This window comes from Coturnix japonica, unplaced genomic scaffold (assembly GCF_054131305.1).
Source record: "Coturnix japonica strain WE unplaced genomic scaffold, WE-NBRP24 Scf049, whole genome shotgun sequence".
Lineage (NCBI taxonomy): Eukaryota > Metazoa > Chordata > Aves > Galliformes > Phasianidae > Coturnix > Coturnix japonica.
The window spans coordinates 259,643-276,257 of NW_028188952.1; the positions used below are offsets into that span (position 1 = coordinate 259,643).

The following is a 16,615-nucleotide window of genomic DNA, read 5'->3' on the forward strand; positions in this document are numbered from 1 at the left end:
GTACGGCTGCCCTACACCCAGAAGCAGTCAGCTCTCTCTCTGAGGGATCCGAACACCAAATATTTTTCACTTACCAAAAGATTTCATTCTGGCTGCCCCCTTGGGCTTTGTTATTACAGAGTCACATTCTATTGAGCTATTTTTCTTATTGTGTGAGTTTTTTCCAGATGAAAGGAAACAGCTTGTCTGCTTATGAGCAGAACAAACAGCAGAGTGGGGAGAGCTGCTGCGCTTTGAAACTCTCTCTTGCTTTGTTCTGCTTCTCAAACTGCTGTTAAGGACACAATGCCATCTCTCTCCTCTTTATTTTTTTTCTTAGTTTGCACTTCCATGAAGGAGCCAAAAAGGTGTTTTTTGGGGTTGGGTTTTTTTAGCTTCATTTCTGAAGGTTTCTCAACTTCCGTACGATTTATTTTGCAGAAGGGTTTTTGCTGAGATGGTTCCCTTCAGTCAGCTCAGGCTGTGCGGTTTGTCCTTCTCTCAGGGCTGGGATCTGACTTGTGAAATCACTTAATTCACTTATTTTTTTAACAACCTGTTTGTTTATGTAATAGGAAGATATTTAATTATACAAGGTGTCTCTTTTTTACCCCCCTCCCAGACCTGCTGGCCGGTTGGATATTTGGCTGCAATTTTGGCCACATGCTGCAGCAAACAGAGCCTTGGCAATCCCAGTGTCTTGCGTGTGTTTGGCTATTGGAGCAGGAGAGCAGCAGCTTGAATTGCACAGAAAACAGGCAAAACACAAAAGGGGTGTGAATTGAAGAATGATTACAGTGAGACCTGCAAGGTCTTTAGACAATATATGTAATAAAGCAGGAACGGGACAGCAGAGGAGGTGGCCTTTACACCCAGTGGAAGGGTTTTTGGGTAGGATGCAGTCAGCCCAAATGTTGACTCATTTTCCTTCAGTTTAAGGTTTGGGTTTTGCCTCTTGCTCCGACTTGATGCATTAGGCTCTGTCGCTAAGACTGAATTATTAAAGTCGCTTGAGGAACTGCGTTAATTGATGGGGCAAGTTGGGAAGGGGTGGGGAGAGGGTTGCAATTATTCCATCAGATTGTGAAAAATCGCAGGCAGGAGCGGTATGAAATGTAGGCCTCCCTTTTGAATAATTTAAAAGCCTCAATGGCCAAAATAAAGAGAGGCTGATGGTGGATGATGAACTGGGTGGGAACAGCCCTTCAGGAGAGAAGTGGCATCCCTTGTTCTGATGGAGTATTTAATCTTGAGCATTACTTTGAGATTTGCCATCGGGAAACAGAGTAAGGATGGGAAGTTGGCCACTGGGGAGCAGTGTTGGGGATGAATGCCCTTGAACCACACTGCTAACAATGCTTCTGAAACAGAGGTTGTGCAGCGGGGGGGTAACAGAATGGAGAAACAAAACCCCTTTCAAACTGTAGTTGTATTTGTAGTGGCAAATATGGGCGTTATCCCTGAGCATTTGGAGCCATGAGCAAAGTGCTTGGCCAGGCTGAGGAGCTGGGTGTGCTGGAGGGCAGCATCTGTGCATGGTAGGGCTGCAAAGCCTCTCTTTCCTGTGCTGCTTTTCTGTGCATAATATGAAGCAGCGTAAACCTTAAGGTCGTTGCATCTCATACTGGGGTGTTTTGGGTTTTTTTTTGCTCACATTTATTTTGACCTGATGGTGGGACAGCGAGGTGTTGGGTGTTTCTTTTTGTATTGAGGGTTCCCCGCTGCTGACTCCGTTGCTTGCTGCATTGCAGTTTGTGCCCTCGCTTCCTTTCTCTCCTGCTAACTTTTCTCGCTCCTCTAGGCAGGTGGTGCTGGCAGAATTATTGCTGATGGCTGAATTTTTGCCAACCAACAAAACGCTCAACAAAAATAGCAGAAGAGGATGTGGGATTTTGTTGTTAGTGGGAGTGCTGTAGCTCCATCACTCGTTGGATCTCACCCTTCTGCCCTACAGCACGGACACAGCAAACTTAGGAAAGATATGCATGGAATTGTAGAATGGTTGGGTTTGAAGGGATGCTAAATATCATATGGTTCCACTCTCCCTGCCATGACCTGGCTGCCCACCAGCAGCTTAAACCAGCCCAAAACCTCACACCTTTGCTATTTTTTTTGCTTCTCGGTATCTTCTCAGAATTGTTTTTTGTTTTATATCAGCCAAGTCTCAGAGCACAGCTTTGCCATTCTTAGGTCCCATCATCGGCAGTCTCAGCAGACAGCTGTGCCCAGAGTGGCTCTTTGTGTTGTCAGTAGGGGACACTTAGGGACGCTTACATTGCCACTCCCTCTGCTCATTCTGTTCTTGGCAATGGATTCGTGGACAGGGAGCTGCCAAGAGGAGATTGGGCCAGCACCTTGTTTTCAAAGGTTTACAGCACGTCTGCAGCATCCAATAATGTCACATCTTGTGGTCAGAGAGTTTTAAGCAATTTGAAGCTCGGCTTCTACCTGTTTTCCTTGTTTCAGCCCTGAAATAGAAAGAGAAGATGACAAGAAAGCCAAGCCCACCCTTTGGCTCATAAAAATGTCAATGTGGAATTGTCTTCTGAGACCTGCTGATGTTCTCGTGGTTCAGCCCTCTTCCAACCAGGTGAATGAGGATGTTTCTTCTATCAGCACCTACTAACCTGGACTTTATCACTGTTTTCAGACCAAACGCAGACTCCTAATTGATCCCCAGCCATTGTTTTAGTCTTCAGTAGTTTATTTATCATAGAATCCAAGAAGAGCTCGGGGTGGAAGAGACCTCAAACATCAAATCATTCCAACCCTGGATGATTTATGCAGGGCTTTTCTCAAGACAATCACTCTGAATGGAACCAGAAGAAATAATGTGGCACATCCTTGTGTGCCAAGACAAGATTAATTGGTTTTCAATCACATTCAGACCTATTTGCTGCCTTTACTTCTGGAAAGTAGGTTACAATCCGTAAAGCAAAAATACCTGGAATTTTTTAGGTGACTTGCTATAGTTTGAGATGGACATCACAGGTTATGATGCAGGTGTCCCCTTTCCAGGCCATTCACTTGGATCTGTTGCCACTTCAGAGCTTGTTTCTGTTTGGTTTTGATTCATTAAGGATCTATAGAGCAGCATTTCCAAAGCTGTTGATAAAATTCATCCTTGTTTAGGGGTAAGGAGTGGTAGATTGCATCTTTAGCATTACCACTTCTTTATAAACATAGGGTACAAGTGATAGCTGCTCAGCAGACCTTTCACTTGTGTACACTTTTTAAAGCCCTATTATAATAGGTGATTAAAGTATACTAATTGAATTAAGTTCCCATCTGTCTGAGTTCAGCAAGCCAGCAAGTCTGTTAATTAAGATATCATGTTTGCTATAACGGAGGCTGCAAACACAGAGCTGGCCACCAATGGGATAAGCAAATATCTGACTTCATGCCAAAGTGCAGAGCATCCAGTGGGCTAAAGGGGTCAGAACAAAGTGTGCAAGGTAAGCAAGGCTTTCTTGTGGGTTAACAATAACTGCAAGAATATAGCTGGGAAAAAGTGCCAACATGGGTTGGCTGCAAAGATTTTTTGAGCACTCGGAGGCAGACAGCAGCAATAGCAACTGAAAGAGACTGAACATCGGGTAGCTCAGCAGCTGGCTGCAGTCTCGGTGGGACGATGCCTAATATCAGAGACAAGAAGAGAGAACACAGCAGTTAAAATGAGTATCTTAAGGCTGCAATTTCAAGGAGTTGATAAACCACCAGTGTATCCTGCAGCCGGCGTGCAGCACTGCAGGCTCCAGGCTGCTCCGCCGTGAGCCGTCTCTGTGCTGTTATGATCTGCCAGCCCGACGTGTGGGTCCCACTGAGGAGCTTCTTTTAGACGCCGTATGTTCACTGCTCTCATTGTGGGACTGCAGTTTTCTGAACAAGACATAAAAATTGAAGGGCCTCTCCGCCTGGAACTGAGGGTTTCCTTCTCATTAAGATCACTGGTGCCCATCTCTGTGCAGAACCCTTCTCAGGTGATAAATCCAGCCAAGGCGCCCACCAAAATCCTATTATTGCTGATAATTGTCTTAATTTCTTCCAATAGCTTCAGTGTAATGAAACACCCTGTGCTAGGAGGAAATGTGGGAGGACAACAATTAGGCTGAGGATGGGGCTGTGCTGGTGGTGCACAGGTACCTATGGGACTGGTTTGCATGGGGACTGTTGTAGGGACAGGAGGAGGTGGTCACCTCCTGCATGACCCTGATGAGGACCAGGGGGTTCATCTGTTTTAGAGCAGTCTGGTTTATTGGCTGCTTGTGAAGGCATTTGCCATAATGGATGGATGGGACAATAGCACATGAAGAAGGCTGCATCCCTGCTGAGCTTTCAAGAGGAGCGTGCACCCCTGGGGGCTCCGTGCATGGAGGGGGATCAGGATACATTTGGTTTCCAGCAGGTTTTGCAGACAGGATGACTGCTGACCCAGGATGAAGCCAGCGGGGCTGCACTGATGCTCCAGGCTCATGTCCTTGTTGGTGCGATGCTTTGAGGCAGCAGCAGAAGGTAATTTTTATCCCTTATGGGAAAACTTCCCAACGAGGAGGTTGGATGAAAGCGGGCGCTCCTCGGTGTGGTTTGAAAGCAAAGAGACATCTGCCACGGCTCAGCAAAGCCTGGCAGGTGGAAAAATGCGCCAGCCCCCTCCTCCTACACATCTCTTGCATGTCACAGCCGTGGGCTCCTGGCTGCTGTCCCAACATGTGGTGCCATAACAGTGTCCCCTGCCCTATTCCATGGTGGTATTTCCCCCTAAAAGACAGCACCGATCTCTGGGAGCCGGGAGGATTGTGCAGCTTGAGAGCACACGAGTCAAAACTGAATTATTTAGCATATTTTTAGTGCAAGCAGGTGTGGGGTTTGAAGCTGTCTGAGTTGGGAATTCTCTGCAGAAGAGTTGGGGGTCTGGTGGGATTTCAGAGCACCGGACAAGTTTTTTCCATTCCTATCTTTTTGCTGCCTCTTGACAGCCTTCCCCCCCTCCTTTTTTTATGTGGTTCTCCTTTCTGTCTGGATTCTCCTTCCCTCTCTTCTATTTTACTTCCCCCTCCTGCTGCATTTGGATGCTTCACCTGGTGCAGCACCGACCCGGTGACGCTCCGTGCCCGCTCCCATGGGGCTGACAGCACAGAGCCGGGTGCCAGTTCAGCTGGAAACGCAGCCACCTGAAAGGCTGGGAGGGAAGGAGAAGGAGGGAAAGGGGGGGGGCTGTCTTTTGCTTTTTATAATGTGAAATCACACAGCATGGAGGTGGCTCAGAATGGTCTCAGATTGTAATATCCCCTGAAAATCTCATCTCCCCGCTGTTTGGTTCACCCATTCAGGAGCACAGTCTGCTCAGCTCCCTCTCACCCATGTGTTCCTGCAGCCTTGGTGCTGAGTAAGACCCTTATGGTGAGGGTCTGGGGGGGGGTCTCAAGGCTGCAGCCCTGTTCTGCTGTTGGGGCAGCAGCTGCCAGTTCCCCGCACACAGAAGCTGTGATGATGGCAGCATCCCTCACACTGAGATCTGTACAACCCAAACGAACTTGAACGATCCGTACGGTTCTTAAATGGGGATATTTATATTTTAACAGAAATCACTGTTTCTGCTCAGAGCTGGGTGTGATTTAACAGGGCATGAGGGGAACGCCTGGCCGTGCTGGCAGCAAGTTTGCTGCACAGAGGGGAGCAGAGGGGAAGGGGTTACTGCATCTCCCTCCTCTTTGGGCACAAGCCTTTGGGGAGGCAACCATTTGGGCAGCAGATGGGTGAGCTGATAGGGCTTGGAAACCTCTCAGGCAAAAGGAAATCCTTCCTCCCCACCCGGAGGCTCAGCCCTGGTGCTGCAGAACAGCGAGTCCCAGGGGAGCACAGTGCCATGCTCCTCCAGCACTTGGCCGGGTGCCTCCGTTGATGCTTTCAGGTAGGAAGAGCTGCATTTCGGAGTGCTTTTCTCACCCCCCCCCTCCCCCCAACCAGCTTGGCACAAGCTCCCTTTGGGCAGGAGAACGCCGTGGATGTGAGAGCCATTGGTTGTGCAATGTGACATTACTGCGCGGCTCAGCATCCTGCCCAGAGAGCAGCACACTCTGCCATTAATTGGAGAGAAAACAATCAGAGACCTGCTGCTCCTGGAGTTTGTTGAAAGCGCAGGAAGACGGGGAGATGTTGGTGTTTATGAAGCAGCAGCTGGTGCTCAGCTCTGGCAGGGGAGCGTGAGGAGGAGGAGGAGGGAAGGGAGGAGGGAAGCGGCTCTATTTGGGTTCAGAGCCTAATTGGCAAAACTGTAATAATTCTTAGATCAAATAGATGACGCGCTCAGCCCACTTGCATTTTTAGGTTTCTGCGTGTAATAGCAAGTCATAACACTGGGGATTTCGTGAATAATCATTCTTGCTCACCTCCCTTTCCAGGGAAGGATTTCCAACACGCTTCCCCAAAAGGCAAACAAATATTATCTGTAAAGGAGCATGATAAGACAGGAGACAAAAGGCTGGAATGACTTGGTTAGGTTTATTGGAAGGTCCAATAGGGTGTATGTCCAGGAATTAGGATTGTTGACCCCTTTGGCTGTGCCACATGGAGGATGGGGAATATATATATATAGCAGAGCATGTGGTGACAAAGAGACATCGAGGGGGCTCAGAACCAGGACTCCCATGCTGCCCCATGTCCAACCCCATGCAGTGACATCCCTGTACCAGTGGCTCTTCCCCTACAGTCATCGGGTGCTGGTGATGACAGCAGCAGATCCCTCGCTTTTAAGCACAGAGGAGAGTGTGGCAGGAGGAGTGGCAGCAGTAATGCGTCCAGGAGCTGCTGTGGCTATTGAAATGGGGGATTATGAGCATAAAGGCTTGGCTGACTCACTAGACCTCATTAAAATCTAATAATCTCTATAAAGATGCAGCGTTGGGCATCTGCAGCCCCAGCTCCGAGGAGCTGAAGCTCAGTGAGGATGCTAATAGCTGCTAGATAGTTTGGGCATGGAACTGTATTTATTTGTGTAGAGAAAGCACTTAGGATTCCCTCCACCAGGCAGAGCTTCAGTGGTTGCATTCAGGAACAGAAGGGCCGGGTTTGTCCCATCACACCTTTGGCTCAGCAGTAATTCTGTTTGCCTTTAAATCCATTTTGGAAATACTTCTTTCTGTGTTTGCTTGTGAAGTCTGGAAATAGTGGGGTGTGTTTCCCAGTAGTCACCCTGTTGTGTGTTAACTTAGATTTGGTATCACCAACCTAAGAACTTCCTGAAGAAAACCTGAGCCAGAACATGACCATCATCAACTGGAAATGGAGTAACCAAGGGGCTCTCCATTTATTATTTTATTATTATATTTATCCTCCAATTATTGCCATATTCTGGTCCTCCATCACCTTCACGCCTTTAAGCAAGTTCTCCCATTAATTAGGACGCTGTGACCGTAACTCTTGATGGCTCATTAATTAGCACAGAGGGTTTATGAACATCCTTCCTCCTTGTTTGGCCCATGTGTATGGACCTTCTTTCCCTTGATTGATGCCTTGAAGCTGTCATAGCATTGAGATGGATCCAGTGGTGCCACCCTGGCAGTGAATGGTGCCTTCCTGTGAGCTCTGTCCTTTCTGAAATCCCAGTCATGCATTAACATATTATGAAGGTGATTGCTAGCAATGTGAGTCACGGGCTGCCGCTGCTTTTTGGATATGGTACATAGAGAATGGCAGAGAGACAACGTCTGATGGACTGGGAGATGGCAAAAGGCAGAGAGAACTGCAAAGGCTTGGATATGAGGTTGATTGCTCCTAATTATATTTCAAGATATAGGGGAAAATTAACAGAGGAGCACTTGGACTGTGAGCAGAACTGCAGAAAATGAACCTGATGGGGGAATTACTCAAATATTAACCAGTTTTAAGGGAGGTGGTGGAAGAATCAGTGCTATAGTCTTGAAACCAGAGGAGATGGGAGCCCCTGGGGTGGGCACTGAGTGCCTCAACATCACATCCTGATGCTCTCCTGCCTCATCCCAGCACTGGGCAGCCCTAATGAGTGTAATTAACGGCTGCTGATGGACTTTGGCATTAGGGTGGTGTATTCTGGGAAGATGGTTTTGGAATGTGCTGGAGCAGAAGTTAATATGGCCGGGAGAGTTGTGAAACTTAAATTAGGAGGATTTTATAAGGAAGAGGAAGAAGTATTAACAAACTAAAGAGAGCTAATTACTGGAAATGGAGAACGTTCGCTGTGTAGTTGTAGATGACAGCAGTCTGTAGTTCCCATTGGGGCCATTCCTGCTTTGGAGACAAAGACATCGCCCGTCCGCTGGGTTATCAGAGATGATAAGGAGCCGCGTTTCATACACAGAGATGGGCTCTAATTGCAAAACTGCTGCGGATGCTTCTGTGGCACTTGGTTGAACTCTGGAGTCACGGAGGGTTTTTGAAGTCTGCTTTCAGCAGTCATTACATGCAGCTCTTTGTAATGAAGTTTGCAACCCAAGAAACTTCATTTGGACAAATTTTAGCTCTCTTCCCTCCTCCAGAAAAAAAAAGAATAAATCCATTTAATGTTCATCTGTTAACAGATGATAGAAATTCAGCCTTGGTGGGGTCTGCCTCCACTCGAGGAGCAGACACAGCTCGTGGGCAAGGGTAGATGTGGCACTTGGGGTTGGACTTGGGCAACTCAGAACTCTTTCCTACCCTCACAACACAATCCCTGCCCACAAGCAGCAGCCACAAGCCATCCCCAAGGAGAGACGTTATAGGAGCAGAGCTCTGTGCACTGCACAGGTTTGGGGTGCACAATTTCCCCTTCCATTGTTTGCCCTCCAAGCTCAGTAAAATCCTTTTCTGAGAGCAGGTTGTGACTCCGCTAGCAGGAATCCTCTTCTCCCAACCCAGAATAATGGCCCGTCCTGGTCTCCTAGTAACTGCGCTGCCACATCACTTTTGACAATGGTGCATCCTTTGTAGCCTGTTTTTCTGTTCCTGCTGTCTGCTCTGTTTCTTCAAATGGCAATTGTCTGAAATTTCTCCAAATGGGCAACTTTTGTGTGTTGAGGCTTTGTTTGTTTTGTCTGTGCCTTTCTGCAGCCCTTCCTTGCAGCATAAGGAACACGCTTTGGTGAGATGGCTTTTCTCCCCCCTCCCCAAATGCTCATCCTGTTATTTTCTGAAACCGCTCTCTCAAAGCATTTGAAACTTTTTGTTCTCCGTGTAAAAGTCCTCTCATTGATTATTGCACTAAAAGGCTTTCTTTGCTCGATGTGTTTTGGAACTGGCTCCTGCCTCCTGTACAAGTGCATGCGATGGAACTTGGCAGATGTGTGCCAGCACCCAGCAAAGCCAGCTCCAGTCTGAGGAAAAGGAAAGGACTGGACTTGTCAAGGCTGAAGCATAAAACCTGCTGTGGAAGTAACACCTTGCTAATAAATGGGCCGCGGTGCTGTTGGCTGGATGGGATTTGTTGGCTTAAGCTGGTCTGGTGCTATGGGTAGGGAGTCTGGGGGTATGAGAGTGGAGACGCTGCTTTTGTTTGGTCTTCTCTGTAGTGTGAACCTGTGGATGCTCTCAGGGTAAGTTGGGAACACCTATGGGTGGTGCAGGAAGGTTCTGTGTACATCAGTGGCCACTGGGCATGAGGGTGATAATGGGAAAGTGGAGGGTCTGAGGCCCAAAATGGGGCCTTATATCCCCTTACAAGAGAGGTCTGGGTGATGGAGCAGGGCTGAATTTGGGCAGGCACAGCCCAGTGGGAGCACAGCAATACCCTGAGCTCCCAGCTACCTGAGCACAGACTGAACTTGCTGTCAGTAATAACACTTGACCTGCCTTGTTACCACCGTAAAAACTTTATTCTCTCTCCCAAGGACAGCACTGTGAGGTTTTTTTTCCTTCAAAGTCAGTTAAATGCTACAGTCAGAGCTCGACTCTGCCACCCAACCACGCAATTCTGCGCCCAGGAACTGCTCTGAGCTGCTCTGAGCACACGGACACGGGTGGGAGCCCCATGAAACATGGATGAGACGAAGGGGAAATGCATGAATCACACACACGGCATCAGGGGAAACACATGAATCACACCTTGTGTCAGCAAGATCCGACCAGGATTCCTCTCTCTGCGGCTCCATCCTTCCCAGTCCCCCAAACCGGTGGGCTGCAATGGGGTGGCACCTGGGGTGTCCCTCCCTATCCCACCCCAATGTTCAGCCCAAGCATGGGGGAAACACAGCCCTGATGCTCCCAGCACCTGCTTGGGGGGAGATGAGGTGGCTGTGCAAGGCTGTCCCCCATCCATGGCATGTACCAGGTGCCCTTGTCCCCACTATGCTCTCCATGCTGTGCCCACCTTCTCCTGCAGCCCTCTGCACCTGGTCCCCCACCTTTTAGGATCGTGTGGCCTAAATCCAGGCAAAAAACCCATTATTGCACTGAGAAACACAAGTCCTGATTCCGGCTTTATGCCCTATTTTCTGTATCCTACATTCAGACCCCGTACCAATCTCTGAAGACCACAGATCTGGGCCGAGTTTATCAACACCTTTACCCCCATAGCCCAAATTTTCTCTCCTCTCCTCTAGACTATACGAGCTTTTGGGGAAAACTGAAACCCTTCTCCTTCCTCACTTCCAGGGACCCACCCTGCTTAAAAACCATCCCCATCCCTCCCCCCACCCTCCCCAGCACCCGCTTATCACTGGGACATCCTGAGCGTGCATCACCCCGAGGGGAAATAGGGCACATCGCTGTGATAGTTGTAGTCAGGGCACACCTTCTGCACCAGCCGGTAGTCTATGCTATAGAAGGTGATGTAGATGCAGATGACTTTGAAGGGCTTGGAGCAGACCCAGGAGACGTGGCTCTGGGTGTGCTCGTGGTAGCAGGTCTTGGACGGGTCGTATGTGCACAGCGTGGTCTTCTTGGCGCGATCCACTTTCTCATACTCCACACGGCAGTTGAAGATTTTGGATTCTTTGGCCTCAATGAAGATCTGCTGCTCCAGGTCAAACTCAACAGCCTTAGTTGGAGGGACGAGGCTGACCGAGATGTTCCCCTGCCCGGTGGAGTTGTGGCGGAAGAAGACATTGACGGTGCCGTTGCCGTGATCCACCACCTTGCCGGTGATCAGGAGGTTTAACTTCACTGTCTTGATGTTGGAATAGAAATCTCCCCAGCCAAAAACTTTTTTAAGTTTACCCGAGGCCGACTCCAAGTCCCTCTGTCCTCGGGGATGTGGAGCGTGATCCCGCTCCGAGAGGTTGTCCAGGATATCCCATAGCTCCCGTGAGCTGCTCACCAGCTCCAGGAGGGTCACGTTCTGCAGTAAGGTTGGGGTGAGCAGGGGTTTGGTTGGGAGCAGTTCTGTGGTCTCCTGTGCTTGGGCTCCCTCCTGGCTCTCAGGTTCATGTTGCTTGGCACCTTCCCCTGGCCCTCCTTGGCCACAGACCACCTGAAACATAGTGATGAGAGCATGAGGGGTCAATGGTGGGTACCTGTCCCCTTACCCTATCTTGTTCTCTGGTCACCCCACATCTCCAGGTATGACCCGGCCATCCTTGCTCTCCTTACCTCCCTTTTCTTTTGTCTTCCCATTCTGCTGCTCTTCAATATCCCCTATTTCCTTTCTGGCAGCAATTTTCCCCCCTGCTCTCCTTCTCTTGGATGCTCAGGGAATAGGTGAGGGGAGCTGGGATAGGTGCCTTGTCCCTAGTGGGAACTCCTTGTGCAGAGCCCTCACACCCAGAGGATCCCTCATGCTGCCCTCATGGCTTTTCCACCAGTTCTGAGGCTGTCAACAAACCCACAGACCCCACTTCTGACCTTCAAACCATGCCATGGTCTGGTGGAGAGATGGAAGCAGCAGAAGTGAGCGAGCACCCGAAACCTCCTCTGCAAACTCCCTTCCATACCCTCCCAGCATGTCGATATCGGGTAGGGCATCACTGTCCCCATACAGGTGCCGATGGGGGCTGGGGCTGCCCCATAGCTGCAGGTAGCCGGGTGCCCAGCAGGCAGGTGGGTACGAGGCAGCTCATCCGTCCGAGCGGGATGCAGATGCTGCAGCCCCATCGCTCCGGGCGGGGGAGGGGAATAAACCGATGCTCGGGAGCGATCCCAGCGCCGGGTACCGAGCAGCTTCTCGCTGCCATCCCCGGGGTGCGAAGGGTTCGGTGAAGATCTGAGCTCGGCCTCGCGGAGGGCAGGAGGTGAAACCCAGCCCGAGGGTGCAATGCCGGGAAGGAGGCTGCAGCTTTTGGATGATCCGGAGGAATCTCCACTGTCACCCCTCACCTGTGAGCATCCCCTCCTGCCTGCTGCCCAGCCGCTCCCTGCTGCAAAATAGCAGAACTTTTGGGATGCTCGTTTCGGCAGGGAATTGGGCTGGGGGTGGGGGGGGATAAAACCATCTGGGGACGTTCCCGGCTGCAAACCCCACCGTCCCTTGGGCTGCCCGACCCCCGTCCCCTGCAACCCCCTTCTCCCCTTCCCTGCCACTCACCAGCAGAGAGATGCTCCCCTGGATCAAGAAGCCGATGCAGCTCCGAGTGAGATGCATTTTCCAGCCGATGCCGCCTGCCTTCGCTGTTCCCTCAAATTTAGAGCGGCTTTGGGTGGGTTTCTGATGGTTTTTTTGGTGGTTTGTTGGTTTTTGGTTCTTTTTTTTTTTCCCTCCCTTCTTTTTAAGCGGGGAACGTCAGCCAGGGGAAAGCGAGGGGGTGTCCCCCTTTTAGAAGCCGCTTCCTCGAGCCCCCCCTTCACCCATGGGGGGCTCCGGGCGGCGGTACCGGACCGGGGGCGGAGGCGGCTCCCGCCGCGGCTTCACCGCTGCCGCCCGTTCGCCGCCTTCTCGGGGACCGCTGCAAACTCCGCTCCGTGCCTTCCTCCCCTCCCTTCCTTCCAGGTACCGGGAGCCGAGCGGCACCTCCGAACGTAACCCTTTGCTGCCTGGCACTGCGCCTTCAAGGGAGGCCCGGGGGGAGACCCCAGGGGCAGCGCAGGGATGTAGTGTCCCCAAAGGGATGGATGGGGCACAGGGGTGGTCCCCAAAGGGCAACATGGAGATGAGGTTCTGATGGGTCCCCAAAAGGCCAAATGGGGCACAGAAAGGGGTATCCTCAAAAGGCAGCATGGAGATGGAGCATTGGGGTGTCCCCAAAGGGCAGGATGAGGCTGAGGCACAAGGGTGTCCCTATAGGGACAGATAGGGCACGGGGGAGTTCTCAAAGGGAAGCATGGAGATGGGGCATGGAGGGGTCTCCAGAAGGCCAAATGGGGTACAGAGGAGTGGTCCTCACATGGCAGTGTGGGGTTAAGGCACAAGGGCGTCCCCAAAGGGACAGATAAGGAACAGGGGGATCCTCAAAGGGCCGGAGGGAACCCCAAGTTTTAGGTTGGGTGCTGTCAGGCAATGGGGTCTCCACTGAGAGGAGCATCCCAGATATGAAGGGAGTGAAGCAATGTGCAAAATGGCCAGGGCTGCCTTAGAAACTTCTTTATCTTTGCACCAGGAGAGCAGGCAGTATGGTGGTGTTCCCTTCTGCCTTGGGGCTCAGTTCATCCCCATTCCATTCCCTCCATCAGAAAAAAGCAAAGAAAACAACCCTTCTTTTCCAAACAGTCACCCAAAGGAGGACCAAGGGGAAAAAGAGAAGAAACAAAGAAATAGAACCATAGATTTCCAGGGTTATGAAGAAGGGGATGGGGGGGGGGATTTAGGTGCATGGCCCCTTCTGCCTGTGCAGAATGTGAGGGTTGTGAAGGAAGTTTTTCAGTGCAGTTGTGAGTTTTATTTCTGCATCCTCATGCATTCGTCCTCTTAGAGCTCTTCTCTCCCCTCCCTTCTCCATGGCTGTGCTGAGCGCTGCTTCTCCAGCTTTGGAAATTAAAAAAGGAACAAGGAAATGTAGATTTTGTTCCCTAAGCCTGGCGGTTCGGTTTGTGTGCTATCCCAGAAGTAAGGGATGGCAGGCTGCTTTGTGCTCAAAAAGGAAACAGAACTCATTGGTTGGCTTTGGTGCCACACGACGATGGAGACTTGCTCGTTTGGGTTTGTTTCAATGAAGGGAACAGTTGCCTTTCTCCCATCTCTCAGCTGAAGTTGCAGTACGGAGAACTCATTTGCCAGGGACAGGACTTGAATGAAACCCAGCATTTCTCAAACCCCAGGCAATGGCTGCACTCCTTCCCATCAGATTATCTCCCGTATCCTTCCCATATTCCCACCCCGACTCTTCTTGAGCCACTTTGGGAAGGCAGATCTTGCAGTTCTGTTAATGAGGAGGGAACTGTGGGGACAGGAGCCTGTTTGGATGGTGGGATGCTGTCACCTGGTGCCCTGCATACACTCCCATCTGCACAACGATGCTCTCCAGTGTCTGGATGTGATTGCAGTGCTGGGATCTGGACATGAAGGCTTCTCTTGTGGTTTTGGGGCCGGGAAGAGGAAGGAATGTGAGTGACAAATTGCTGCTGCCCTCTCCCTGCTCTGAAGGTACCTGTCTGCATTGCCGCCTGTCACCCCCGGACCATCTGGAAGCAGGATGGGTTTACACCTCAGATGGATGCAGCTTTGTTCCATGGGGGTTGAACTGCTTCTCTTTGCTGTTGAACACAACTCTCTCGCTTCCCCATCCTGCCCCCATGGAACGGTGCCATATGGGGACGCAGGAAGACAGGACACATCCTTAGTGCTAACAGAGGGATGGAAGACCCATTCCAGGCTGACCTGCACCAAGGGGAGACAACAAGCAATGAATCCCTCCTGACAGCCGGGGCTGTGGAGCTCCAAATATCCACCCATCCAGGAGCAGTGCTGGAAGGACCCCGGGGCCTCCTAAAAGCAGAAGGAACACAGGATATATGGCAGCATAACGTCATCCCGGCCCCATCAGTGTGCTGGGTACATTTAATAGGCTGCACGTCTCTAACTACCGTGATTTCGATAAAAGATCTTCATAAAACTTCCAAATGCCTGTTCCATCACCTGCCTCTAAATCACTCCAAGAGCTGCAGCTCCTGCACTGCCTCCCTGGAGCTGCTGGCAATGTGAGGTTCCCCCCCAACCCCTCTCCCCTCCCTCCAATGGTGCTGGGTGCATCCCACCTGTTGGCTGCTCCGCTTTGGGGTGGGGGAGGTTTATGGCAAGGTGCTCTGCTTGGGTTGTGAGGCTGAGAGGAGGTCGGCACGGAGGTAGAACAGGAGGATAAAAGTGATTTAAAGCGACTTGCTGGGTTTTCTGCTGTTCGGAGGGAGATGGAGACTGGCGTGGCATAAAGCAGGGCTGATTTAGGAGCTGCTCTGCTTGGCTGCTGCTGCAATGGTTCCCAGTGGGGCTGTTCTGATCGTCCATGCGTGGTGGGCACGGGGCAGGCACTGCCCTCAGCACAGCTCAGAGATGTGGCCAACCAAAGGGGTTCTTGTGGCCCCCCATGCAGAAATGAGGCAGAACTAAAACCAGAGCGAACCCAGGGCCAGCATTTAGAGACAGGTGCCCTTCTAAACACTGGCTAATGGATTCATAGCACTGTACAGCTGGAGTGGCTTAAGGTGGGAGGGGGTTGTGGAAGGGCAGGGTGCTGCTTTCAGCCCTTGGCAAGAAAACTCCTTTCCTGCTCCTTTTCCCCCTAAAAGGGATCCCAGGATGGATGGGGTGGGGTCAGAAGGAGCATCTTGGCCCCTTAAGTCAAGCTGTGGGGAGGGGGTTCAGGTGCCCCTGGAGGTGTGGGAGTCACCATCCATGGGGTGTGCAGGGAATGTGGGGATGTGGCACTGAAGGACACCCCAACAATGGGATGGGTTGGGGTTGGATGTGGGGATCTGAGTGATCTCCTTCAACCATAGTGACTCGACGTTTGTATGTGCAAGTGCTGGGATTTGGTGTAGCTTTGCTCAGCTGGGAGCTCCAAACCTACAGCTCCAAAGTGGCTTTTGCCATTAAAAGAGGATCGGGTGACTACAACTACTCCTCCACTTCAGTTTCTTCCTATGGAAACTCTCACAGTGCCAGATTTCGAGAAGCATCTGTTAAACGGGCTGTCACCAACATCCCACCCGGGGAAACTCTGGGGCTACAGCCGCGATTTTCGGGTGCGATGGGGCCGAGAGCGGATTGCGGGTCCCCCCCCCCCAAGCCGTTTTCAGCCCGGCTCCGTGCTCCCTTTCCTGGGTTTCTGTTGCCCTCTAGCGGGTTCTGAGCTAAAGGTGGGCTGGGGAGGTGGGGCGAGAGGGGTCAGCCGGGCTGGGGGTCAGCACTACCCAGAACAGAGCTGCGGGTTCGGGTAGGAAGCAGAAAAAAAAGGTGGTAGAATCTCTCGAAGCATCCCCGCTCCCTCTGTCGGCTTTCTGTTCTTCCTACGGCACCTTTCTATTGACGCGTCTTATTTTTGGAAGCGTTTTTTAGGCAGGCATTACCGGCCCTCAGCTAAGGATCTATCTATCTAAGGATAGATTGGAAAGATAATTATAAAAGGCGATATAAAGGGCAGAAGATGTTTTTAAGCAGAAGGGGTGGGGTGACCTGGAACACGGATATGGGATGGGGAGAGGGAGAAGCTGCTGGTGGTGCTTTGCATTTGGCAGCAGGTAGGATGGGGTTTGCAAGCATCCATGTGTTGCAGGCAGCAGAGCTGGGGGGATCTGGGGGGGTTGCATTGCTGCTCCTGCA

General features: G+C 51.1%; 1 protein-coding gene across 1 annotated transcript; it reads right to left on the reverse strand.

Moving 5' to 3' along the window:
- Positions 1-6,460: 6,460 nt before the first annotated feature.
- On the reverse strand, positions 6,461-15,168 carry NXPH3 (neurexophilin 3). Its single transcript, XM_015885949.3, has 2 exons — positions 12,452-15,168; positions 6,461-11,401 (listed from the first exon to the last, which is right to left on the reverse strand). The coding sequence occupies exons 1-2, from the start codon at positions 12,506-12,508 to the stop codon at positions 10,670-10,672; spliced, it is 789 nt and encodes a 262-aa protein (XP_015741435.2). The 5' UTR covers positions 12,509-15,168; the 3' UTR covers positions 6,461-10,669.
- Between the last annotated feature and the right edge of the window lie 1,447 nt (positions 15,169-16,615).